Source organism: Planococcus citri, chromosome 1 (assembly GCF_950023065.1).
Source record: "Planococcus citri chromosome 1, ihPlaCitr1.1, whole genome shotgun sequence".
NCBI classification, from domain to species: domain Eukaryota; kingdom Metazoa; phylum Arthropoda; class Insecta; order Hemiptera; family Pseudococcidae; genus Planococcus; species Planococcus citri.
Window position 1 is genome coordinate 68,149,170 of NC_088677.1, and position 27,841 is coordinate 68,177,010.

Sequence of the window (27,841 nt, forward strand, 5' to 3'; positions counted from 1 at the left end):
CACATACATATATGTATGTATTGTTCGAATACTTTTTCTATTTTACTTTTATCTGAATCCAATCCACCAAGTTTTTGGAAGAGGAGAAAAGTGTGCTGAAAAACATTTTATTTTTTCACAAATTAAAACACTTTGACCAATTAAATTAAAAAACTCCTATAAACATCAATCATTTTCAATCGATTGCGAATTTTTTACTAAATTTTTCTTTTTATAAAATATGCGGACCTTTTTCTTCTCCTGATAAATTTTAGCCTCAAATGGATTTTTTTCTATTGTCTTAATCATCGAATTTCACTCGAAATTTTTCAGACTGCTGAAAAATTTCAGCTGTATTAATTCTTACTTCTGCCCGTATATGAATTTTTTGAAACATTTTTTTCACAAATTGAATTCCAAATATCACTCGATTGCAAATGTTTTGAAAAGAGGGGAGAGGGGTTTACCGACGAATCGTATTTTTGTAATTTTTTTCAGATCTAATTCACTCGAAATATTTACTCAATTTTAATGAATTTTTCAACTGCTTTTCCAAAATCAAAAATTTCTAGTATTTTTAGCTTCTCTATCATTCTATCAAACTCGAATCTAACACTAATGGGCATTGGACTATCGTTAAAGCGGGTTGCTTGGGTTGCCTATCATCGGTTCGGTTGCCACGTTATCAAATTAGTGGATATTTTTATCGATGAGTATCAAAAGCTGTCAATGAAAATTTTCCAGCATTTCGTTTTCAACTTGCCGGTAAAATATCGATTTTGTAAAATAAAATAAAATGAATGTTGATAAAAATGTCCGATTTAGTAGAAAATGTTGGAGGCATTATTAAGGTGCCAGCTAAACTTTCAGAAGTAAGTACCTATCAATTATTTTCCTTAAATATTAGCACATTTGATAATCCATCTGTGTTTCGATAATTTTCAGTATCAAGTAGACAATTAAACTTCAACATAAAAATTACTCCCTTTTTATCCCACAACATATAATTTTTCGCAACACTTACTCAGCATAGGACACTCGATGGCCACTCTGAAACAAAAACAATGTTCACATCTCCGCAATAAAAACTTTATAATTATCATTTAACCACAAACAAAACTCGTAAATAAGTAATGGTGAAACGCATCAGTACAAACAATAACATATCTATCGTAATTTCGAGTGAATTTAACAGTACAAAAAAACTACGTACGACCGATATATATATTAAGTAATAATAATAATATATAGAAAACGAAAAATGTGAAAAATAACAAATCAGTATCACCAAAGTAAAAAGAAGGAATAATTCGCATTTTGTACCTTATCACAGTAAGTTACGGGCAGTCGAATAACAACAGACATCAAAAAATTTGGCGTCGAAATTTAGGAAAGAAAACTCTAAATTTCGTAATCAAAATATTACAACAACGTACATTATGGCATAGTAATATTGTTAACGTTAAAAATACTATAACTTATAAATTTGAAATGAAAAACAGTATATTAAGCTAGGGGAGCAAAAAAAAAAAAAAAAGAGCAAACAAAACAGACAAAGGTCATATTTTAAACTTAAACAAATGGTAGAAAAAAAAAACGAAAACAACGCTACACTAATACAAAACCAACCAGAAAACCATCACACCGCAGAAAACTTCACCTGTGCTTGTTTCAAATTTCAATGTTGAGTGATATCTTTAGCACGTCCCTCGTTAATTAAGACGGCTCCAATGTCAATGGCATCATCAGCAGATGTATCGAAAAGAATAATACTTATTTTTCCATCGTCCAGAACGCTCACAACGAAGCTAATAAGCATTTTTTCGGACACTAGTTGTTTAAAGCGCAAAGAATCGTCTACGCACCAATCTCCATGCAATGGAGTGACACCTGAAACCGTAAAAATAGAGATAAATCGCATCTATCGCATTCAAATACTCAATAGACGACTTCAACTCACCAGCTAATTCTGCTTTAATCGCCTGTCTGGATAATTGGCGGAAAGCCGGCAGTAATTGGGCGATATTTGAATGCGGAATTGTGATAATTTCGCCATAATCTATCAGTTTTATCGTGATATTGTTATAAGCTTTCATCAACGTCATCACCATACCTCTGTGGATAAATAGGACATCGTTTTAAAAATCTGAATGATTCATACAGTTCAGAGGGCATGGCAGATTTATCACTACTCACCGGTACCACATCCCATCTACATTCTTAACGGCGTAAATTTCGTTTTCTTTAATATTCGACACGTCAACGCAGGCTTCTTCTTTATCGTAAAATGATTTCATCAGAGATTTCAGCTCGGCCAACTTAGCGGCATCAGCTTGAGGTTGTACCTGTTCGATTTCATTTCGTGCATTAAAAACAATAAATGGTTAAGAAAATTCACACACGTAACGTAAACCAAACAATCATTACTCACTATGAAATTAAAAGGGCTCGAAACCATCGTCACATACACGCCGAACTGCTCCTTTACATCGGATGGGATTACGTACATCGGAACCGGGGCCACTCTTTCCAGGGTTTCTGTAACGATAAATCATCGAGGGTTACGCATTTTTCAATATTTTAACAATGGAATAAACAACAAATCTACGAAAACAACCATCACCGGGGTGCGAACACATGCATCGAGAGCGTACTCTTTTATTTACAAATTCCAACACCCATTTCCACGTATTATAGGTCCATAAAAAAGATGTAGGTACAGTACTTTATTGTTGATTAATATTTCGTACCCTCCCCAAGTGAATTTTTTGATCCTTCGATCATTTCGAAACAAGGTTTTTGTAGGGAGGAGGGAAAGGGAGAGATGGTCAGAAATCAGTCCTTGGTTGCCTTTGGCTACATTATACGCGATGTTCTGAATTGAATTGCCCATAAAGACAGCATATTTTTAACTGATCTCATCAGGCGGAGGGGAAGGGAGTCCCATATCCAGGTCACATAATGAAAAATAGAAGAAACGAGAGCTTTTTGATTTCGATCAAAATTCAGAAAAAATTCTTATGCAGGGATCTTTTCTAAAAAAAAAAAGGTGAAAAATTACTTAATTAGAAAAAAAAATTATTTGATTTCAATTACGTAAATTTACCTAATATAACCTAAGAAAAAATTGCCAAACGAAACATGGTAATTGAAATTTAAGAATAAAAGTCGATCGAGACTTTGAGACAATTTCAGAAAAAAAAAAACGAACTTTTTGACAAGATAAAACTACATTATTTTGTAACTTTTTGGCAAGAAAAAGGAGCATTTTTGGTAAAAAAAAGTTAGCATTTTGGGCAAAAAGAATTTTTTGCAAGAAAATGACAATTTTTAGCAATTTTTGGCAAGAATCAAGCGAGTTTTCTGCTATTTTTCGCAGAAAGCGATCTTCTTCACAATTCAAGTTAAGCTGCAATTTTTGGCAAAAATGCAAAACTTTCTAACAATTTTTAAACAGTAAAAAATTGAGATCATCTTGGCCGTTTCTGTAAAAAAATGACCATTTAGCAATTTCGGGGAAAAACGAAAATTTTCACCTATTTTGGGCAACAATGTTTTTTTTGAACCTTTTAGTTGAAAATGAGACTGTTTAGCAACTTCGTAACTTTTGGGCAGTTTCTGACAAGGAAGTGAGAATTTTAAGCAATTTCTCGCAAAACAGCAAAACTTGGGTAACTTTTAGGTAGAAAAAAACACGGACTTGTCAATTTCTGGCAAAAAGAGAGACTTTCTGGATTTTTAATTTTCAAAAAAATGATAATTTTTGGCAATTTTGGGCGAAAAACGACATTTTTTATTCAGCAATTTCGACAAAATGCGAAATACTCGTACTTTGTTATTTTTGGCAAAAAGTGATACCTTGTCCTTGATAATTAAAATCATAGTTGGGTTTCGGGAATGAATCACCCGCCAGTTGGGATTTTAATATTGACCAGTGGAAGATGGTCCTTGGGGTTCAAAGCCCTTACGACAAAATTTTCAGATCGATTATTCACTCCTAAGCACGTCTGAAAGCCGTAAAATTGACATCTCTGTTAAAAATTTCCATCTTCAGTTTTCGATCAAAATTTTTTTCAAACTTGTACCCTGCAGGGATGTCAAACACTATTCATGGAAATGTTTAAAAGACTTTCAATTACACAAGAAACCTGAATTTGAACCAATTCGTCAAATTTTCTCATGTTTTATGGACTGGAGGGTGAGTTTAAAAAAAAAGATTTGATATTTCTCGTTTTTTTTTTAGATGATACGATTTGAAATTCATCCAAAAAAGATGCAATACTCATAAAAATAAAAAATAAAAAAAAGTGTTTTTTCAATTTTAAATATTTAAAAAAATTGTTTTCAATTTCTACTGCAAATTTTTGAATCAAAATCCACATTCGATTCTTGAAAATCAAAATTTATTTGTGCTTTCTGAGGAATAAAAATATGTAAGTTGATATTCGTATTCAGCACCCCCGAAAACCTAATGAAACATATGTTATACGATTTTTTCAATTTTCAGACAATTTAGGCTCTCAATGATAGGGGAGGGGGGAGGGTTGGAAGGACCAAATCACAAAAAGAGTTAATATTCGTATTTAGCACCCCCTAAAACCTAATAAACCATATGTCATACGATTTTTTCAATTTTCAGGTAATTTGGGCTCTCAATGATAGGGGAGGGGGGAGGGTTGGAAGGACCAAATCACAAAAAGAGTTAATATTCGTATTTAGCACTCCCAAAAACCTAATAAACCATATGTCATACGATTTTTATCAATTTTCAGCTAATTAGGGCTCTCAAATGGAGGGGGGAGGGCGTGTTGGAGGAGTCAAATCGAAAAAATTAGTTGAAATTCGCATTTAGCGCTCTCGAAAATATACGAAACGATATGTCACACGATATTTGATATTTTTTTACACTTTGGCCCAAATTTATGGGGCTCCGCACCCCCCTTCTCATAATTTTGCAAATATCTTATTATAAAAAATTCGTATTGTAAATATTATGAAATTAGATTCCTTCTACTCTTTTTTTTTCATTTTCAAGACATTTTTCGATAACTGAAAAGTTCAAAAATACATCAGAGACTCCAGAATGGCTCAAAATCATCAGGTCATCACCAATCGATTTTAGAGATCAAAAATAAGATAGATAGTTCAGAACTGAAAATTCTAATATTCAAAAATTCGCATAAAATAATCGATGAATCAAATTCGGCACTAGAAAATGATGTCTGATGAAGGATTTTTGAATGCTGATTCGAGTTTCCTTTGCCCAATTCGAAAATTGATCCTCCCTGTGACAGTTGATGGAGCACACTTCTTAAAAAATAAAACCGAAAAAAACTTTTCAACACTAATTTGCTTCATTTTAATTCAAACCCTGATGAAAAGCTCAATCTTCATCATTAAAATTTCAAGAAATACTATAAGTTGAGTACCTACCATTTTCAAACTAGACTGATTTGTGGGGGGGGGGGAGATTTGACCTCTGAGATTTTGCTCTCTTCAAAAAATTGTTAGAATTAGTACAATTTTTTTAACCCAAATTCTACGGCAAATGAAGTTTCCAATCTTTCCAAAATTGAACTCGAGAATATAATTATTTTCTTCCCCATTAATTTCTCATATCATGAAACTTGATTCAAAATCGTTCAGTTTAATTTTACCCCTCGAATTATCCATCAAATTACACGACTTGGCTGTTCATATTTGTACAAACGAGTTCAAACGACTCGTTCGGTCGCTCAGAAAGAACCCAAATCAGAAGATGGTAATTTCTTCATCTACGATAAAATAATACTAAACCATAAAACTACACAAACGTTCACATTTTAAGCACCAGGCATGCAGTTAGGAGCCTAATCGAGTAAATCACCTTTCATATGAGTTATGTTAGTCCAAGTCAAAATCATAACAACATATTACAAGACTAACTTAAGGTAAACACGAGTACTACTTATACATAGATACACATCTCCACATTCCACAATTCACATCGATAAGGCCATCTTCATTTTGACATCTAGATCATCCGGAGGTCCGATATTTTCACCATAAAAACGAAGGCCTCATCGCTTTCGACTGACTAGTGAGTAGAAACTACATACATAATAAACTAATAAAAATGCGACCCTAATAAAACTTACCTTTAGGTTTAGTCTTGAGTTCGACTTTCTTCGGTTGCGAAATTACACTATTCGAATTATTATTACTACCCGAAGAACTCATACCATTAACTGGAGGAAATTACAACAAATAATGACTCGATTAAGCATAGCATAGCATAGCAAGGTACACGAGGTTCGAGAATATATCAAAATATCCAGCACTTCTTCGCGAAACACCACTACCTCCAGTATCAGTGTCAGTGTAGGTAGGTATTTTCTCGCAATACTATCGTAACATGCAAAGCTCCAAAATGCAAATCGAAAAAGTATAAACCGTTGGTAGTACGTTTCACAGAAGTGCTTTCGTTTTGATAATCCTTTCATACAAGTGACAATGAGCAATGAATGTAAAAATATGCGCATGGAATAAAAAAGGTTATCAATTCGGTTATAAGCGAATATCATTGATGTGCTAGACCACAGACGACGCAATCATATGTCTGGGAATGGTTTTATAGGTGTACGTACATGTGCGTGCGTGCTACGAGTATATTCACATAAAATAATAACAAACCAACGAGATCTTTGAATTCTGTACAACTTACCAGTTGATAAATTGATACTGATATGATTCGGACCTCTGTGAAGTGAAAATAAAATCAACGCAATTAATAATACAAACTCCAACTATACTAGTAATAATTTGAAAATCATTTAGTTAGTAACCTGAATTGTGGAAAATATGAGCCAATGATGTCGTTGACGTTGACAAGTTGATTGGTTTCTTTCATTCTAAAGAATAGATACACATCCGGGATGGCGCCTTCTTTAACGGTTTTCAAGAGAAAACGAGTCGGTTCGTTCGATTCTTTGGGCGACGCAAGATCCATTAAAAAATTCGTAACGTTATCGGTAAACAGTTCTTCGTTGGGTTTAACGAGTCGTACTTGAATAGCCTGAAACAGTAAGTATTATAAATTAAAAAATATCGCGCTGGTCTTCTGATGTATGTACAATTAAATACAGCAATACCACAAACCTGATTTGGCATTATCGACAAAGCTTCGGCGAAATGTTTACTGTCGGCTATATCGTTCAATGTTACCACTTCCAAGCAACCGTAATCGACGAATAACACTTCGATCTGAAAATAATTTAAATCCAAGTTGAAAATTAAAAATGTATACATTTTTTCAACTCACACACACACACACACACACATACACGCGCGCAAGTCGCAAATTTGCTTACTTGTTCTTCGTTGACAACTTTATCGATGATAACTCTGTACCATTTTCCATCGGCCGCGTATCTAGCTAAGAAGATTCTGCTGCCGAGGAGTTCGTTGGTTGATTTTACTTGATATGTGTCGAGATTTGTGGCTATTTCTTCGGATGCTTCGTCTAGAAAACTCTTCAGTAACAAGAAACTGTCAGAGTAAATTTGCACACATGCTGACCCGTCTTCTTTTACTGATACTAGGTAAGCGTCTGTTACGTTGTTTTTCTGCAAAAATACACGATATAAATAATACAAAAAGTAATGCACAGGGTGTCTCAGAAATTTCGACAATTTTTACTCTTGAAGACCCATTGAAAGGGAAAGGGTATGGGCTTCAAAATTTTTGAAAATTGAGAAAATTCGCTTTTCCAAGTCCAACAGCTTTAATTTTTGTGAAACAGCTTGAAAAAAAGGCATTTTTCAAAGAAGTATCAAATACATAGAAAAAGCATACGAAGGGGACTGAATTAAATTTTTTCGAACTCATCGTCAAGGGTAAATTTCATCAATCAATCCACTAGAGATGAATTCCAAGGAAGAAGACTTGAATTACATGAAAATACTGGAAAAAGAGGCAAAAGCATTTCAGCCCTCCCTTCCTTCCCCTCCATTCAATATCTCTCGGGTCTCAAAATAAATGCATTTCTTTCATCATTCAAAATTTATTCCCAAAAATTTATGAACACATAACCTCTCATTTAGACTACTAGGTATCTAATCAAAAACCTATCATGATCAAAAATCGATTAATCGAACCCAAAAATCGATTTCTTTTCGATTTTCAATCTCAGAAGTTTGATTGATCACGTTTCAAATGAAAAATCGATTCAACTTCAAAAATGGACTTTCTGATCAAAAACTGATCACGATGGAAAATCGATTAATCGAACTCAAAAATCGATTTATTTTCGATTTTTCGTTTCATGAATATGATTGATTATGTTCCAAATGAAAAATCAGTTCAACTTCAAAAACAGCCTTTCCGATCAAACCAGATTATGACCGAAAATCGATTGAACGAACGCCAAAATTCGATTCATCCATAATGTTTTTGATTTCATTCAATCGATCATGCTCAATACAAGAAATCAATCTTCAAACTCAAAAATCGAGTAATCGAATTTTTCACAAATTATACTTACAGACGGAACTTTCGGCGGTTCCAACTCTTTCTCAATTCGTTCGCCAATCAGGTCGTTAACAATTATATCGTCATCGGTGCTGGTATCGAGTAAAGTAAGCTGCAAAGATGGATTCCTTGTATCGACTTTGGCCACGAATGTTTTACCGTAAGTCAATTGGTAGACGAGTCCGGTTACGTACGGTTCTTTGCTGTATTTTTCGAGTCCGGTCAAACTGCAGCTCACTTTCTGCAACGTATCACAAAATAATTACAATTTCGACATAATTCTGATCTTGGATCGGCACGATTTGCTTTCCAAATGCTTACCTGAGCTGGTATTGCGGTAAACCGTTCGTCCAATGGGAACAATTCTTCGGGAGTTACCTCGTCAATATCACCGTGATCTATTAAGCATACTTTTACGAGACCGTCGACAATCGTACTGAGGGCTTTAACCCGGAACCAATCTGAATCCAGGTATGCTGCGTAGTATGATCCCTCTTTGACTACTTCAACGTGTCGTAACTCTTCGGAGTCTCTTTTCGCGTTGTACAATTCGTGCATTTTTTCGTCCATGCCTACGTAAGCACCCTGAATAGAAAATAAATCGAGTAAATTACGATGTAAGTAATTAAATAAACTACGCGGTTGTAAAAAAAAATCTACAACTACTCAGTCAGGGCTATTCATCACAGACTTCGCACAGGGAAAAAACCTTCAACTTACATTATAATCATCGTGAACAATTCTGAAATACACAGAAGACGTTGAATCGCAACAAGTTATATATACATTCCAAACTTCACTCTCTGGTAATACCAATGGTGGGAGTTTCGATACATCTAAATGAGTACCAGTCATTCCGCCCTTTAGTACAAAAAAAAAATGAAACAAATTATCCATCAAATACGAGTTTCGAGTACTGCTGAACTCGTATACGTTGCAAAAATTGAAATCAAATTTTACTTCGACAGGATAAACGGCGATGCTACCGCCCACCAATTCTTCGACGCTGAGTAACGAGCGATTTTTAATTAAATCCAACCAGTCGAGAGGTAAGATCTGCTGATGTGCGTTTTTATACTTCGTTTCGATCGTCTCGCTTTTCAATCCGCTGGAATGCGGGTTCACGATCTGCAAATAAAAAACGTATTATGCGATAAGAAATTCGCAAGTTGAGACTACCGACGTGGGAAAAATTTAACCAACTTCGGCGATTCGTTGAATAATGAGGTTTTCATCGTCGGTGACCGGTAAGTCAGTGGAGTTAACGGTTCCGTATCGTTTTTCCAACTCTTTGAGAGCGATTTTAGCCGTATATTCTTGGACGTCTGAGACCAGGCCACTTTCGAAAGGGAAACTGGTGTAACTTAACGATGAACCGACCTGAAATACCAGAGTAATAATTGCTTAGTCAGTCCAGAATAAAAAGTACGGCTCGAGTTCAGCCATCGATTCAAACACTATGCTTAGTTAAGCTTACTTTTATTTTACACATGTACGACGCTACTTTAGATTTCGGGATAAATTTTACGAAAGTTTTAAATTGAGGTGGTTGAAGATTATGACAAGCGGTGAATTCGAGTAATTTACCACAACTTGTGCCGTCAGAAAAGTCCTGAAAAGCGTAATATAAAGATATTATGAATTGAAAATTTCAAGACAAATACCAAAAAATTCACGTCAATCGACGTTAAATTACCGTAATTATAAAAAATACATAATTTTACCAAAATCATCAAATTCTTTGGTAAATTCAAATTTTAAATAATCGAAAATTCATTTTTGCTAGATAATTACGTCGTGTTTACCATGTAAACGGTAAATTACCATTTGAAAATATTAAAAACGACCGTACTTACGGTAATTACCATTTCAAAATATCAAAAATAACTCCATCTACAGAAATTATTGGTAAATTACCATTAAAAAACATTAAAATGACCGTACTTGAGGTAATTACTGTTTAAAATCAGGTAAATTACCGTCGTTAGCGGCGTAATTACAACGAATTTCGGTATTTTTAAGAATTTACTGTAAATAAGTACATACAATCAATTTGAATACTTTGAATCTTTAGACGAATAATCATAATCAGCAGCGTAATTACCGTAAATTACCATTTTAAAATATTGAAATTACCGTATTTTAATGGTAATTAGTAATTACCATGTCAAAAGCCGAAATATCAAAAGAACCGAACTGATTTCAACTTAGTAATTGCCTGTAAATTACCACTGAAACTTCAGGTAAATTACCGCAGTCAACTGAGTAATTACGGTAAATTACCACAACTTTTCGGTATTTTTGGAAATTACCGTAAAATTACCTTTTTAAAATATTGAAATGGCCCATACTTACGGTAATTACTAGTAAATTACCCAGCCAAAATACCAAAATTACCAGTATTTACAATGATTACCGGTCAATTATTATTGAAAATGAAAATACATGTACAAGTGAATTACCAGTTAGCAGCGTAATTACGGTAAATTACCACAATTTGTGAATTACCATTTTGGAATATAGAAATTACCGTATTTTTATGGTAATTAATCATTACCATGTCAAAAATTCAAAATATCATAAGAACCAAACTGATTTCAACTCAGTGATTGCCGGTAAATTACCATTCAAAAATTTAGGTAAATTACCGTAGTCAACGGAGTAATTACGGTAAATCACCACAAATTTTCGGTATTTTCGGAAATTACCGTAAATTACCTCTTTAAAATATGTATTGAAATTGCCCTACTTACGGTAATTACTATAATATGTAAATCATCAAGCTAAAATACCAAAATTACCGGTATTTACAATGATTACCGGTCAATTATCATTAAAAATACAGGTAAATTACCAGAATTTGTGAATTGCCATTTTGAAATATAGAAATTACCGTATTTTTATGGTAATTACCATGCCAAAATATCAAAAGAACCAAACTGATTTCAACTCAGTGATTGCCGGTAAACTACCATTCAAAGTTTAGATAAATTACCATTGAAAATTCAGGTAAATTACCGTAGTCGCCAGCGTAATTACGGTAAATTACCCTAATTTTTCAATATTTATGGAAATTACCGTAAATTACTTTTTTTAAAAAATATGTGAATTACCATACTTAGTACTTACGGTAATTACTAGTAAATCACCCAGCCAAAATACCAAAATTACCAGTATATTTCCTACGGTTACCAGTCAATTACCATTTAAATTAGGGTAAATTACCAGTTTTTTTTTTTTTTTTTGAAAATGAAATCGTTTATTTTTTTTATTGGGAGCACAACATTGTGGCGTACCCCCACCTCCTCAACGTTCCACAAGGCTTTGATGAGGGGGGAGGGAATTACCAGTTAGCAGGGTAATTACGGTAAATTATCACAATTTTACGGTAATTTTTCAAAGTTACCGTATTTACGGTAATTACCATCCAAAATTTGCGTAATTACCGCAATCAGACTTGCAATAACCGTGAATTACCGCAATTTCTCGATATTCGCGGTAATTTACCGTAAATACAACACAATTTTGAGCATTTTGATAATTACTACTGTACTAACCGGTTCAACATAACGACTGGGCTGGAACATATTCAAATCACACATTTTAGACGAAGGTGGTAAACTTGGGTTGACTTTATCGACTGGAGACGATGCAGGCGAAGGTCGTGAACCGTTACTGTTAATTGAATCAGACCTATTCAACTACATAATAATAAATCGCAAACATTACAAGTCATTAAACACCTTTCATACAGGAAAAAGAGAAAAAGAAAATTAAACGAGTCGATTCACTTACAGTTCTAAAAGGTTCGCGGGAATCAGCTGGCTTAGGATTTGGTGCCGGAACAGAAGGCAGAACCGCATCACCGTGAGTACTCGAGTTTTTCGATAAGTATTTCTGAATGAAACTATGCGTCTGATGTGGAGGCAGTGGTTTTAGGTCTTTGAGTCGAACTTTGGAGTTGGACGTCGAAGTTATATTTGGCTAAATTAACACGTTTGTTTAATGATGTTATTATTTGACATCTCAGATAATCCATACCGTCATACTGTGACTTACTTCTTGCATAGCTCTTCCGGCGGCCAACAGAGCACCAGGACTACGAGTAAGGTTCATTTTCTCCTTCATGTCGCCTTTTCCTTTGGATACTGCATCGCCCTGCGGAGATTCTTTGGTTGAAGCGTTAATTTCATTCTACAAATAATACGCGAGATTAATGGTAATTGATTGATAACGTGATCACGTAGATATACAAACTAAAGCCCGGAACGATGTCGATAGTCGTTACAACGACATCGCTTCAAAACTGTTAACGATACTGTTAGTAACAGGTTTATTTGAAGCGATGTCGTTAGTATCGCTTTTGGTATCGCTATCGCAAACGCTTTTGAATACTGACTCACACACTCACACACCCCCGCGCTCATATAAGCGTGCGCAACCATTCATGTATTCATGCAACAGATAAGGATTTCTGTGCCCATGCATAAACGATACTGAAATAATCGTTTTATGAAAAGTGATTGTACCAACTAACAGGTTCGGGTTTTATTTGGCGATACCGATTACTAACGGATATCGCTTTTAAGCGATGCGATAGCTGTTATAACTACATCACTAACGACATCGTTCCGGGCTTTAATACAAACATCAACGACAATATTTTCAATAAACATAGCGATAATAAACAATGTGTCGAATAAACCTGCTCGAATTATCGCGTATAGATATACTTACACGAGGACGTCTCAAAACAAACATTTTAAATTACACGACTTTTTTTTTCAATTTGAATTTTGATAAAACGAAATTTCCGAAAGCGCCAAATTTTTTTTGTTTACTAAAATCGAATCGAAGTAAACCTCTAAAAAAAAATACGAAAAACTCGCGTAGCCAGCCAATTATTTACCTACATTTATATTATTTCGAGATTTTCGAGCGATGAAATTTTAAATCGAATCAAATCGGAAAATCAAAATCGCACATGAATTGCATACCGCAGATAAACTGATACAAAGTTATAATTCCTCTATCTCGTTAGTATAGATCTCTTCCGTTCTCGTGCAGTTCATTTCTTCTCGTTCGTTATCTCTTGTCTCGCCTATTTAGAATCAATTTCATTGCCATTTTATCAACCTGTTAAATCCATTCAAGTAAATTCATCGAATGGTTCTCGAAACCAACAAAATTGCAACCTTTGTGAGGTAACATCGTCAGGAATTCCCCGCAAAATCGAAAAGGCAGGTGGCGGAGTGAAAAATCCGGCACATGTGCTCACATGTTACTTCGCTAGGGATTTAAAATTATGATTTTTCGGATATAGCGAAAATTACCGGATTTACGCAATGATTAAATGTAGTGGAAAATTTTCACTTTTCATCAGCAAAGCGTTTTTAAGCTTGAAAGCTTGATTTATGAGAATGGAAATACTGATGAATGATCAAGTTGAATATTGAATACTGCAACCAGAGGGGGGGGGGGGTGGAATGAGACAACCAACAACCATAAACTAATGAAGAGATGTTGATGATGATGATGATTTGATAACGTAAACGGGTAAACCAAAACCTGAGCATTTCCACACCCAGTGCAAGATTAGCTTTTGATTACCAAGCCCTAAATATGTATAAGTTAAAATATGTATACCTACCTACCAGAGTCCTGCACGGTATAGTTAAAAGTTATCTGCGTTAGTCGCGTGTCGTGTGCGGTAAGCTACCAAATATAACTCATCCAAAAGCAGTTATATTAGCGTTAGCCTATGCGGATAATTTTGTAGTTAAAATGACTAAACTACCTGCGATTATACCGCGCTCTTATCGGAAATGTAATGTTCGATTCTGTCTTATCTGTTTGATGAGTCACCAAAATGTATTGTTGAGATACCAGAGAACCGAATGCGGTTAACGTATGGTTATTAACCTAACTTACCGCTGGTTGCGCGCGCCGACAAAAGTAACTGCAGTTTGTAACCTGTAGTTAAATTAGCCGATAGGTCCGGCGGTTATCCGGCTATTTTAACTTAACCGTGCAGTACTCTGCTACCTACTTCATATGACAATCTGTCGACTAGGCGCCAGGCAATATCCTGAGGTTCCTCGTCATTCATTGAATTTGAAAAGTTCATTCATTTTGTAAATTACCTAAATCAGAATTTGTGAGTTTCAGGTAAAGTATCTGATAAAAGTGGAAGGGGAAGGGAATCCATCTCTAGAATCTCTCTTTATTTACAATAAAACGTCTGCAGTTTCTTTTACTCAAATGGCAGAAACATTTAAGGGGTTCCATGAAAAAGGGGCCTTATTCAATTTTTTTTTATTTTTGCAATTCTGAATATAGTTTGAAAATTTTTCTTTATACAAGTATGGAGAAAAAAAAAGCTTTGAAAAATGTTGAACTATGAGAAAAGGGCCTAAGTCAGTGACTAAGGCCCTTTTTCCTTAAAAACCAATTTCAGGTGCAAAAAGTCATTCTTTTCAATTATTTTTGAAAATCAAATTTGGCTCAAAAATGGGGGGAAAAATCAAAATTTTACCAAACTGATCAAGAAAGCTAAAATTCGAGTCGATTGGAAAAGGCTTCGAGACATTTTGAGCAGTTCTGGAGCCTCCAGCAGGTTTTTGAAAGAAGAAATTTCTACAACATTTTTTTCGATGAAGTTGGAAAGCTAAAATTTACTTTGTAGTGGAAATTTCAATTTTTTTAAAAATCTACTGGAGGCTTCAGAACTTCTTAAAATAGCTTGAACCCGTTTTCAATCGACTCTGGGGGCAAAAATAGGATAACTTTTCAAAGTGTTTCCAAAATTTTGGAGCTAGAGCTACAAGATGGATATTCGAACTCAGCACCATTGAAATCCTTGTAAACGACAAGTCACTCGTCATTTTAAATTTTGTGGAATAATTTCGTCTGTTATTAAGTTAAGTAGGCCATATTCAAGGAAATTATTATCATAAGTTTTCTTTTGAGACACTGCATTATGGGGAGAGCGAGGTTCAAAAAGGTTTGATCAAAAGAAATGAATAAATAATAAATATTCAAACTCAACGTCTTCGAATCAGTAACCATTGATGTCTCATAACTTTCCATTTCAAGGGGTGCAATAAGCGTATAGGACTACACAATGCTAAAGCAAGACAAACGTAGGACTTCTGGCAGGACGTTTTTTCAAATGCTTCAATTTGGGGGAGCCGCAAGAAGGGTTCAAATTAACTCAAACCAGAATTTTTTTTAGAGTCGAAATGATTCGATTTTTAGAGGAAATAAAAAATGATGAAGCGAAAAATTCGAAATTCTGAGAGAAAAAAATTGATAGAAGATTACAGTTTGAAGAAATTTAAAAAGGCGGAACATTACTGGCAATTTTGGCAAAAAAAAAACAGGACTTTTTATGGCAGTCGAGGCAGAAAACAAGACTTGTTTTTGGCAATTCTGACGAAAAAATGTCTATAATCTGATAACTTTGGAATAAACAGGAATTTTTCAGCATAATTAAGGAAAAATTCAATACTTTTGAATGTTTCAGAAAAAAACAAAAATTTCTTAGTAATTTTACAAAAATGAGAATTTTTTCAATTTTGGCAAAAGAGTAGAAATTTTTGGGAAGTTTTGGCCCAAATGAGTCTTATGATTTTGACCTCCCCCACCCCCAAAAAAGGGAAACTTTTTGGCAACTTTGACAAAAATTGATATTTTTTGACAATCTGACAACTTCAAACCCAAACAAAGGCACTTTTCTTTGCAAATTCTAGTTTATTAATAATGACGATTTAGCAGAACATTGGACCAGCAATTCAAGTTTTTTTTGACATTTTTTGGCAGAACACCTGATCTTTCTAGACAATTTTTGAAAAAAACTGAATTTGTTACACCTGAGGCGAACATCATTTTTGTACGTTTTTGTCAAAAAGGCAGAAATTTTTGGGGAGTTTTGGTCTAAATGAGAGTTTTAGATGATTCTGACCTCCCCCTCACCCCCAAAAAAACTGAACTTTTTTGGCAACTTTGACAGAAATGATTTTTTTTTAGAATTTTGGCAAAAAAAGGTGACTAGAACACTATTAACACTTTTTGTCAATTTTGGGATTTCTTCACAACTTTGAGACCGAAAAAAGGCACTTTCTTTGCCAATCTAGTTTCAGAAAATGGCAATTTGGCAAAATATTGGACCAACAATTCAAGTTCTTTTAGCATTTTTTGGCAGAACACCTGACCTTTCTTGGCAATTTTTTTTTTAAACTGGACTTTTTTACCAAAGGCAAAAAATTGTCATTTTAGTACGTTTTGGCAACAAAACAGAAAATTTTGAGGAATTTTACAAACTTTTTTACACTTTTGACAGAAAATTGTGTTTTTTTCAACAATTTTAGTTCTCGACCACTTTGGCAGAATAAAATCAAGAGTTCATTAAGAAATTTTGAAGAAAAAAAACTGAACTTCTTACACCTCAAAATTCATTATTTTAGTACGTTTTGGCAAAAAGCATAAATTTTTGAAGAATTTAACAAAAATTGAGACTCTGATGATTCTGACCCCCCCCCCCCCAAACTGAACTTTTTTGGCAACTTTGACAGAAATGATTTTTTTTTCAATTTTGGCAAAAAAAGTGACTAGAACACTATCAAGACTTTTTGACAATTTTGGGCAAAAATGGGATTTCTTCACAACTTTGAGACCGAAAAAAAGGCACTTTCTCTGCCAAATCTAGTTTTAGAAAATGGCAATTTGGCAGAACATTGGACAAACAATTCGAGTTCTTTTGGCATTTTTTGGCAGAACACCTGATCTTTCTTGGCAATTTAAAAAAAAAAAAACTGGACTTTTTATACCAAAGGCAAAAAATAATCATTTTTGTACTTTTTGGCAACAAAACAGAAAATTTTGAGGAATTTTACAAAAATGAAAACTTTTTACAATTTTGACAGAAAAATGTGTTTTTTTTAAAAATTTTAATTCTGGACGATTTTGGCAGATTTTTTGGCATTTTCTGGCGGAACACCCGATCTTTTTTGGCAATTTTGGCAAAAAAAAACATGACATGTGGCAGTTTTGGAAAAAAAAAAACTTCTTATGTAATTATGGAAAAAGTCAGCGTTTTTTGAATGTTTTAGCAAAAAATCAAGGCTTCCTTGGCAATTTAGACAAAAAAAAACAGTACAAAAGCAGAATGATCATTTCTTTTGATGAAAATTTCGATCAAAATTGAGGATTCCTAGATGCCCCAAGAAGCGATGAGATCACATTTTTGAAAGTTGATTCATTTCAAAAAGGGCCTGCAATTCTGCATTCCATCAAATCTTCAATTTATAGCTTTCGACTTTCGAAGTATGCATTGTGAAAAGTCAAGCTTTCACTAGAAAAAGTTCAGTTTTAAGCTTCTTGAATTTTATTCAATCACTGACTTTGAATCCAATCAATCATTCTCGAAACCTTGCAAATTGACTTGGTCTAATGGCAAGTTCAACCAGTACGGAAATTTTGAACAAAATTTCCTCTGAACAGTTGAGAGGAATATACTGGAGCTCAAGGTCATTTCGAACTCGTAAAAAATTGTCGAGGGAAATCGTAGAAATCGACTTCATTTTAGATTCAAGTTTATGCGAATCTAAAATTGCTCTGTAAGGTCATCTTGTTGATTTATATTAATCATCTCTGATCTCCATTTTCTAGTTGTATTTTCATATTTTCTCATACATCAATACAGATTAAATTCAAGTCGTGCTCATAAATTCATAACCCCCCCCCCCCCTCTTCCATCCACACATACTCCATTTCAAAATTTTTCATTAAAAAACAACTCATTGCGGAATCAAACTTACTCGCAATCCAATGAAAACGCAATATTTCGACACAAAATAAAAGTTTAATAAATTATTATACAATACCAATCAGTTAAGTTCAGCGTACTAATTACAAAAATAAAGAAACAAAACAACTTTTCATTCGCAATAAAGCGTGTCCAATGCGCTAAGTACTAAAAAATATGAGCACATTCGGTCTTTTTTTTTCGATATATCATAATAGTCAACAGGTAAACCATTAAAACATAAAATAAAAATCCACGAAAGGAAAACAATCATTCGATATCGAGAAAAAATGCTATGCAAATAAACAAGTAAATCAACGCTGCGCTCGAAAAACAAAAACTAACGTAAGTAGATGAATAATAAAATTTACAATATAAAAATGAAAAAAGAAAACGAAATGTGTACGCTTTCGCTTAATTTTTAAATTAAACGACTAACTAATTCGAAGACTTGAAAATCCAACATCTTATCACAGACTAAGTCACACAACAATACCGTCGTTGAGTCGAGGATCATGAAAAAAGGAATGGGAAGAAGGGTTCCGGGGTAGGAAGTACGAGTATTTTTAGTTCTCTATACGACAGACAGAACACGAAAAATCGTATTCTGATTCGTCAGCTCAAAGCTTCACACATAACAATAGCAGTACCTCTACGTACGTAGAATTTACCGCATCTACCTAGTAATAATAAATTACCTACGCTATCGAGTTTAATGATAAAACTATAATAAATACATGATCGAGTCGAACGAATGAAAAACTTGTAAAAACATGGCTTTACAAAACATAACGAACTCAACTACTACTTATAAAACGGTAGGTACGATTTTTCAACGTAATAGAAAATTTACAACTCGCGCTCGACCGCTGTTATTCGGTAAGGTGACTTTGATATTGCCCATTTCGGCAATTTCTGGCATCGTGTTGCGGGAGATGGTCTGCGGAGCTTTCTTGTTACAATTTTGTAAAAGAAGACCTCGCCCTCTAGATTTATTCTGCGGCTGCGAGTAGCCTTCGGTAACGTTAACGTTGGCTCGATTCGGCCTCGGGGTAAAAGCTTGACGACTGTGAGTGGCTTGGAATACGTGCGAGTGTCCATCAAAAGCGCCCGTTGTGGTTGATGAACTAGTCGTGTAATCTTCTTCGTCATCACATTCGCAAGAATCCGATGACATTGTTCGATGATACCGTCTACTCATCGTAGATCGGTGGTCAGCTCCGCTACGTTGGCCGCTCTTCGAAGCCGTCTTCTGAAACATGGCGGAAAATTTACCCATGTACTATTTTTAATACCTCCGTATGACGATAGGCTATTAAGAATTCAAGTAATTTAAATTAATCGCCCGTAGGACTAATTATTTTTTACCAAGCTTTTAATCAGATATCGAACCTTTTCCCATCAGCATGCCACATATCTCATAGGTATAGGAAAGGATTAGAAGAAGAAGACGAATCAAGTAGGATTACAATCGATTTCGGAGTACATAGACCAACGTGTACACAATGTAAGTAGGTACGAAAAGCAATTCCTTGTTTAGATTTCGATTGTTTAAACAGCTCGAATAGGTTACTTCCTGCGTTCGATACGTTACGAAAATACCTACGTACGTATAAATCGTTTCCATCTCGTCAGAATAATAATTGCTACTCGAACAAAAATTCTAGCACAAACATGCAACGATTTGGTATGACTAACGTTGTTAGAAATACTCGTGAATTGTAATTGTACGCTAGTAAAATGAACAACTAATGATTTCTGAAGAATATTATGTTGATAACAAAAGCAACCACCGATGCACAAGGCGATAAGGTAAAATCGCCAATATACGACTTTCGACAAGCTTACAATATTACAATGCCTACGAATAAGGTTTAGGCCAGGTATCAGTATGCCTTTTCAAATGAAGATGTAATCGAACTGTGCTGTGCTGTGTGTGGAGTGTGGAGGTGCATCTACGAGTACAGGCCCAGTATACTTGGTACGAGAAAAAATCGCAATCACACTGGAAACTCACAAAACTTTACCGGTTTGTCGACAATGAAACGAGCTGGTTTTCCTTTTTTCCGATAACAAAAGTAAATATTGAATATTCTTTGAATTTGAATACGCAATGGGCATTTTGAAAAAAAAAACAAGATTTCGCATATGCATTTCAGCGTTGCCAACCAATTTTTCAAAAAATCCCTACCTTGGCTGAAAATAAAATCTTAAATATCACTAAAAATCCTTCTTTGAAAAAAAAAACACGAGAAATGCATCAAACTACCATTGGGGTGAAGATTTCTGCCCACTCTTCCCTTCCATGCCATATGTACATAAATCGTTTGAAATAACTGTTTCATCAGTTTTTGGTCATTTTCAGCATTTTAACGATATTTTACGTAATTTGTGATAAATTTGATTGGAATTTTATCGTTATTTAACAATTTGCTATAATTTGAAATCTTTACTCGTGCCAAAAAACCGAAATCGAAGTTATCAAATAAACACATTTTTATCCCAGAATTGAAAAAAATCCCTACAAATCACCAAATCCCTATATGAAAAATCCTTCAAGTTTTCCAAAATGTTGAAAAATCCCTCAATCTAACGCTGATGCGCAGCATGAAAACTGGAGAGATGGTTCAAAAAATTTACCAAAGTTTCTCGAATTTTGTTTTTTTTTTCCTCTGTTAAAATATTTCTACTATATGCTTTAGATATTTTCTTTTCAACAGTCAGTAAAAGCATAAATATATTTTTTTTTTAAATTCTCAAAACTGCAAAAAATAGGTAAGTACTGCTTATTTTACTTTTTTCGGATTGAAAAGCTTTCGATTAAGATGATATAAACTTGAAAATTTCAAAACATTCTCGCAACAGGATACAATTTTTAGATTTCAGGGTACACAGAAGGTCATCATGATCAAATTTGTGGCATTTATAATTACATATACCTACTCGCTGATCATTTTCTAGATCTTTTTCTCGGCTAATGATTATTTTTTTATCGAAATCGTATCAATTTTTGAGTCGCCTAAACAGCCTCAAATATATTTTACACATTTTGTCAACTCTCGTGATCAAAAATGCAATGTGTTCAATCTTCTTATCAAACCAGGATATCTACAGGAATTTGTTGACCGAAAATCACTACATTTTCACTACCTTCCAAAATATTTTTAACCCCCCCCCACGCTCGATTTTTTTCATTTTTTATCTAGTTTGGGCTTTGAAATTTTTAACATTGGAGTACATATACATTTTTCATCAATTTAAAATCAATTCAATTTTTTTTTTTTTTTTGAAAAAAATCATCACTTTTTTCATTTTCTTCTTTCAACCAAATTTTCAGAAAGCTCTTACCTCGACCCCCCCCCCTCCCCACCACAAAATCAAATATCAACAAAATCAAAATTTTTCACAGGAAAATTTTCAAAAAAAAAAAATGAAATTGGAAGAAAATTTTGTATACAAAGTATTTTTTAATTTCATCAAAAATTACATTTTTTTCAATTTTATCAAAAATTACATTTTTTTTCAATCGGTAATTTGAAGGTTTTTGTTGCGCTTTTGAATTTTTTTCATTTTTTCACAACCTTTTTGACTATAAAATGCATTACTTTTACTACACATTCTCAAAATCACTACTTTTTCACTACCTACTTTCGCTACTTATTAAGTTATTAGATACTATGATTTATTCAAATTGTTACAATTTCTCATACGTAAGTACGTATTCAAAAAAAAAAACAAAAAACAAAATGAACGAACTAGAAAAACGAACAACCATTCGACTATTTTGAGAATGGGTCATTCCATGCCAAATCGGCGGATTTTTGCACGAGGGGTCTTCGATTTTTTTCAAATTCAGATCATGTGTAGAGGTCATCAAATAATGACGAATGACGCAAACCGGACATTTTTTCGATTTTTTTTGACGGAGCTGTGGCGCTTCAAAGTTCTGCAAAATGGCCGAAAATGGAAAATTTCAGTTGCAAATTGCTCCGGTTGTACGTGGTATAGAATTTTAAACTTTTTTTCAAATTGTAGTACTTTGAGAGGGTAATCGACGAATGATGTCAAAATCTGTGTTGCCACTTTCAAAAACCTAAAAAAATCGATTTAAAAACTTATAATTTAAATATAACCACGATGACGAAAAATGCAGATATTTCGCTCTTAAAATAAAATTACAGCACGAAAAATCGAACTTTTTGTCAATTCGTTGACAAATTGCGGGGGAGGGGGATTTTTATCACACATTCGTCTACACATTGGTAAAATATTTTAAAAATGCAAAAATTTTCAATTTTTAGGTTTCTGATGGTACTTTAGCAACAATTGAAGGGTTCCTTTCCAAGTCGGCCTAAGTCCATTTTTTTCGTTTCGAGAAAAACACAAATAAGTGTTTTTCTCGCCCTTCCGCTTCAATAATAAATGATGTGATTATATGGTTGTGAAGCTTGATCTTTCTGCTTTAAAGTACCGTATTGGTATTTTTTTAATTTTGCGTATTTTCAGCTCCAGAGCGCGTCAAACAGTCAGAAAAAGTGGACTTAGGCCCATTTGGAATTATCTGATGTTAAAAATTTCGAAAAAGAGCTGAAAAACGCGTTTTTTCAAAAAAAAATTCACGAATCATTAATTTAATACATTTCTGAAACAATTTCATTCGAAGCACCTTCAAATTTCGTGTCTCGAAAATCGTTGAAAAACTTGAAAAAAAAACCGGCACAACCGCACTTGTATACAAATACTCGCACTTGTATACAAATACTCGTAAAAAATGGATTTAGGCCACTTTGGAATAATCAGCTGTTTTTTCGAGCCGGCAAAACAGCGCTCCTGAGCGAAAAAAGTAACGCCAGGTGTTGGGACAAGGTGATAAAGGTGTTAACCGACCTGTACCAGCAGATGGCGCTGCTAACTCAAAAATGATAAAAATGGACTTAGGCCGACTTGGAAAGGAACCCTTCAATAGGGCATTTCAAACTACGTCATCCGAGTCACGTGATAACGAACTGGTGTGTAAACCAAGTCGAATAATATACAGTACTGAATGGAGAATCGTATTGTGCTCGCTGTTTACTAAAATTACTCAAAATGTTCAACGAACACATTGATATTTTAATACTGCAAAATGTTCGTAGTTTTATCCTCTTTACATTGATTTTTTCCCGAAAGCTCTACCTTTTACCGTTCAAAAGTTCTTGAAGTTAAAAGTTGCGAAAACAAGGCAAAAACCAGCTGCGGACGGCAAGTAATGAACTCTTTTGGCAACTTTGACCTGCAAGAACTTTTGAACGGTTAAGGGTAGCGCTTTCGGGAAAGAATCAATGTAAAGAGGATAAAACTACGAACATTTTGCAGTATTAAAATATCAATGTGTTCGATGAAAATTTTGAGTAATTTTAGTTTAAAGTTCAATACTTGCTGCCCGCAGCTGGTTTTAGCATTGTTTTCGCAACTTTAAACTACTAAAACTTTTGAACGGTAAAAGGTAGAGCTTTCGGGAAAAAATTAATTTAAAGAGGATAAAACTACGAACATTTTGCTGTATTAAAATATCAATGTGTTCGTTGAAAATTTTGAGTAATTTTAGTTTAAACAGCGAGCACAATACCTAGTACATTTCGCATCGTTTGCACACCACTTCGATTATCAGACGGGTGTGACGTCACTTTTAAATGCCCTATTGTAAAACTTGTAATTTTTTTTCTCGAAAATGAAAAAAAAGGCCCCTCCAATTTTTTGATATGTTATTCTACTTGAAAAGGACTAAAACTGAGAATTTTTTCAGAATTTTTACTGGTGGACATCGTGGTTATATTTAAATTATAAGTTTTTAAATCGATTTTTTTAGGTTTTTGAAAGTGGCAACACTGATTTTGACATCATTCGTCGATTACCCTCTCAAAGTACTACAATTTGAAAAAAAGTTCAAAATTCTATACCACGTACAACCGGAACAATTGGCAACTGAAATTTTCCATTTTCGGCCATTTTGCAGAACTTTGAAGCGCCACAGTTCCGTAAAAAAAAATCGAAAAAATGTCCGGTTTGCGTCATTCGTCATTATTTGATGACCTCTACACATGATCTGAATTTGAAAAAAATCGAAGACCCCTCGTGCAAAAATCCGCCGATTTGGCATGGAATGACCCAATACAATTTTTTCAAATACCGAAAGATGAAGGATTTTTTTTCTTCATTTTTATTTGTAGCAGTGAATTTTTATATTTTTCATGCGTGGAAAATCGGATTTTTCCCATTTTTTTCATTTTTCAAACACCCTGCAAACGTCATTTATTTACCCTTTCAAAGGTAAACAACAGAAACACGTTAATTTTGATTTTTTGAAAGAGGGGGAGGGGTGAGGAGAAGATAAGCAATACACAAATTTCAAGTCTTGACATCTACATAAATTTTCTTACCCTATTCTGAAATTTCACTTTTTTTTTTGCTCTCATCTCCCTTGAAGCGATTGGATTTTATGAAAAAAATAACCACCAATACACGTCACTTATTTGACGATTTTCTTGGAATGAAAACCAAGCTAGATCAAAACTGCATGATGTACAATCCCTGTAATCAAAATTTCATGTTCTCAAGTTCATTTTTGAATTTTTTTGAACTTTTTCATTTCGATAAATTTTACCACCACACATTCACATTTCACAAGTAGATACATACTAGTTTTACGCCAATCTAGAGCCTCCAGCGATTTTTCAATTTGTTTCAGAGGCTTTAAAAATCACTCTGGAAAGGCCAAAAGATGGTTACCTCGAAATTTCAAGAGCGTAAATTCAAAAGTAGGTAAACTTCTGAATAAATTCGCAAATTACTTACAGAAAATGTAAAAAAAAAATCAATTCTCAAAAAGAAAGTACAAATTGAATATTTTAGGATTGAGAACTGAAAATCATCATTTTCGTGCCTTTAACGTTCGTTGCTCAAAATTTCAATTTCATTTTTCGAAAATATTGACCTTGACGGTCCGAACGTGGCAAAAAACGACGAAAAAACATTCTAAAAATAAGTTTTCATTTTTTTTAGAATGTTATTGTTGCGCCAACTTTTGAGCTCCAAAAAAATGAAGAATATCGATAATTTTTTCCACTACTTTACATTTAATTTTTGAGATTTTTGATGGATGGATAAAAAAATGGTCATTTACTCATTTTGGATCTCTTTTTTTTTGTTTGTTCAAATCACAACAATGCTGACAGAAGATTTCTCACGACGAGTGATTTTTTTAGCAGTAGTAAAATAATTCTGCATCGTACACAGTACGTTCAAAAAAATTATGTACAAAGCGTAGTCGGCCTCCAGAAACTCGATTAAAAAAATTATATTTTTTCAAAAGGGACAGGGAGGTCATTGATCTGATATGTGAGCTTCTTTATATGAAACAAGAAAAGGGCTTCATAAATTCATTCAAAAGAAAATTCCTCATCACCAGGGAAAGAGCAACAAATTTCAATTTCTTGCGCTTCTTTACCAATAATGCAGAATGTTTTCATCCCGCACAGGACTTTCAAGACCTATTAATCAATCTCACTATAAGTTGGATCGTTTTAAATTCAATTACTGTTGAGACAAATTACAAATACAAAAAAATTACGTACGAGTATTGTGAGCACTCAACTCGACCACGTCTCATGAAATACTTGACTAAAAAATCTATGGCATCGTGACTATTCTGCCTTTATCCAACCTTCAACAAAAACCACTTAATCTTGGAGAAATTTCGAGAAAGGCCCAAAAGAACTAAAAGAATACGACAGGAAATTCATGAAAAAGAAAAAAAAAGTATAAAAAAAAAAAAAGAAAAAGAACCGAATGCAGTAAATATTGGCAAGGTACAATGGAGTACCAGGCGGATCACCGAAGCTGATGATTCAATTTCGACGCGACAGACAACCATCCCATTGTACTCGCTTGTAAATCTTCCACGAAATTCCAAGAAGAGCCGGGGCCTTTGGCGACAGTCCTGAAGCCAAAATAGTCACGTATTCTCTTCTTTTCTAAATGTACATCACTTAAATAATCTATCTGAAAAGAAAAGGAGACGCGTGTGTCAAAGAGAAAAAAAAACGACCAAATGAGTAAACTGGTTTTCAAATGGGCAGTCCTATTGCCCCCAATATGGCAGAGATGTTCATAGCACACATAGAAAGACTATTAAAAAAAATACGGTTTTCAAGTTGATCTGATGTTAAATTTTACAAGTTACACCTTCATCCCTCGCAAAAAAAATCAGAAGTTTGTAACCAAAAAATAAAATCCTGAAATTTGCTTCACTAAAACTACCTCAATCTGAACTATTCGAATGTGAATCGTTCTTCCAATTCGGATTTATCAAGAAAAACCATATTATTCTGATAAATTTTGGGACACCCTGTATGTTTTCCATTTTCAACCACTGAAAAAAAAAAAAAAAAAAAATACCTACTGCACAGCACAAGACTTACGAAACATACTGTAGAGTAGAATGTAATCGTAGTTCGTATAGTACCAACCTCCACATTTTGAGAAACCCTGCATCATTATTTTCTTACTGCTTGATTCAAATTTAATTCAATTCATCGAATTTTCTTCACTGCATCGAGGATTTTTTTCCAGAAAAGAAACAGTCAGCCAATTATTTCATCGAGAAAGACTACAAATTATCAACTTTCAATAGTAAAAGGAATCGAACAGGTTTATTACAATGAAGACGTCAATAGAACTTCACAGCCACGTGGATCACGTGTTCTCTGCGTTCGGTTTGTTCTTATCTCCTATCGTAAGAATTTTTTTTCAATTTTACACATTTAGGGCGAGAACTACACCTACGAGTAAAGATTTTTTCAGTAATCATTAATGAACTACATATTGCACCTGTTTTGAAATTACTAGTAATTAAAATATTGATCGTCGAACGAAATCAAAACGATTTTTTTCTTCATCAGGGGCACGCAATCAATAAAAAAACCGTATTCGTAACTTCAACTCGAAAAGACCTAATTAGATCAGAACTGCAGGTTGAAATTTGATAATAACTACAACATTCGTTGGTTATTATTATCTTTTAGGCTAATGTTATTGATAATAGACCGAACGATTCATAAGACGGAAAGTAAATGCGAGACTATTACACTGACGGTGACGGATGCCTCACTTGACAGAAGTGATTTAAAACACAGCATGTTACGAAAGTCACAACACATGTTTTTTTTTCAATTTGCACCAGACGAATACGAGTGATTCAAACGTAACCAAATACGTAAATGAAAATTTTTATCTTTTTTTTAAAAACAATACCATCTGGATTTAATATATAACGTGACAGAATAAGGAAAGACACGAGGAAGTGAGGAAGGAAACGCCATTATTTAATAATCCAGTTCTGCTGAATACTAAAAATTTCAACGTGACAATACATCGCATTTTCAAAAAATTCAATAATTTCTTCAAAAATTAATAATTTATTATAAGCAATCCCACGTTTCCCACGAAATTCACCCAGGTCATAACAAACGATAGACACATCACCGAAACAGCACGAAACACGGATTAAAC

The 27,841-nt window shown here is 34.0% G+C and overlaps 2 protein-coding genes across 4 annotated transcripts in view; both read right to left on the reverse strand.

Annotated features, from left to right (window-relative positions):
• Positions 1 to 1,054: 1,054 nt before the first annotated feature.
• The window catches only part of LOC135845809 (tudor domain-containing protein 7B-like), a 29,457-nt gene continuing 2,670 nt past the window's right edge, over positions 1,055 to 27,841 (reverse strand). Inside the window, exons 6-23 of one of the 2 annotated variants that reach the window (XM_065365041.1) lie at positions 12,547 to 12,681; positions 12,283 to 12,471; positions 12,045 to 12,188; positions 9,965 to 10,099; positions 9,691 to 9,867; positions 9,448 to 9,615; positions 9,208 to 9,348; positions 8,809 to 9,072; positions 8,501 to 8,728; positions 7,329 to 7,583; positions 7,117 to 7,221; positions 6,804 to 7,033; positions 6,683 to 6,717; positions 6,117 to 6,206; positions 2,411 to 2,517; positions 2,176 to 2,324; positions 1,940 to 2,094; positions 1,055 to 1,869 (exon numbers count right to left, since the gene is read on the reverse strand). In XM_065365041.1, coding sequence (XP_065221113.1) covers positions 1,658 to 1,869; positions 1,940 to 2,094; positions 2,176 to 2,324; positions 2,411 to 2,517; positions 6,117 to 6,206; positions 6,683 to 6,717; positions 6,804 to 7,033; positions 7,117 to 7,221; positions 7,329 to 7,583; positions 8,501 to 8,728; positions 8,809 to 9,072; positions 9,208 to 9,348; positions 9,448 to 9,615; positions 9,691 to 9,867; positions 9,965 to 10,099; positions 12,045 to 12,188; positions 12,283 to 12,471; positions 12,547 to 12,681 — 2,919 coding nt within the window. In that variant the 3' untranslated portion in view covers positions 1,055 to 1,657. The remainder of the gene's footprint in view (positions 1,870 to 1,939; positions 2,095 to 2,175; positions 2,325 to 2,410; positions 2,518 to 6,116; positions 6,207 to 6,682; positions 6,718 to 6,803; positions 7,034 to 7,116; positions 7,222 to 7,328; positions 7,584 to 8,500; positions 8,729 to 8,808; positions 9,073 to 9,207; positions 9,349 to 9,447; positions 9,616 to 9,690; positions 9,868 to 9,964; positions 10,100 to 12,044; positions 12,189 to 12,282; positions 12,472 to 12,546; positions 12,682 to 27,841) is intronic. The other variant, XM_065365800.1, reaches the window with a different exon arrangement.
• On the reverse strand, positions 18,968 to 26,294 carry LOC135849885 (uncharacterized). 2 transcript variants are annotated; one of them, XM_065370557.1, is made up of 2 exons: positions 26,154 to 26,294; positions 18,968 to 19,544 (listed from the first exon to the last, which is right to left on the reverse strand). In XM_065370557.1, the coding sequence occupies exons 1-2, from the start codon at positions 26,202 to 26,204 to the stop codon at positions 19,125 to 19,127; spliced, it is 471 nt and encodes a 156-aa protein (XP_065226629.1). In that variant the 5' UTR covers positions 26,205 to 26,294; the 3' UTR covers positions 18,968 to 19,124. The 2 variants fall into 2 exon arrangements, with proteins under 2 accessions (XP_065226629.1, XP_065226710.1); XM_065370638.1 differs by having other exon boundaries at positions 18,968 to 19,541; positions 26,154 to 26,273.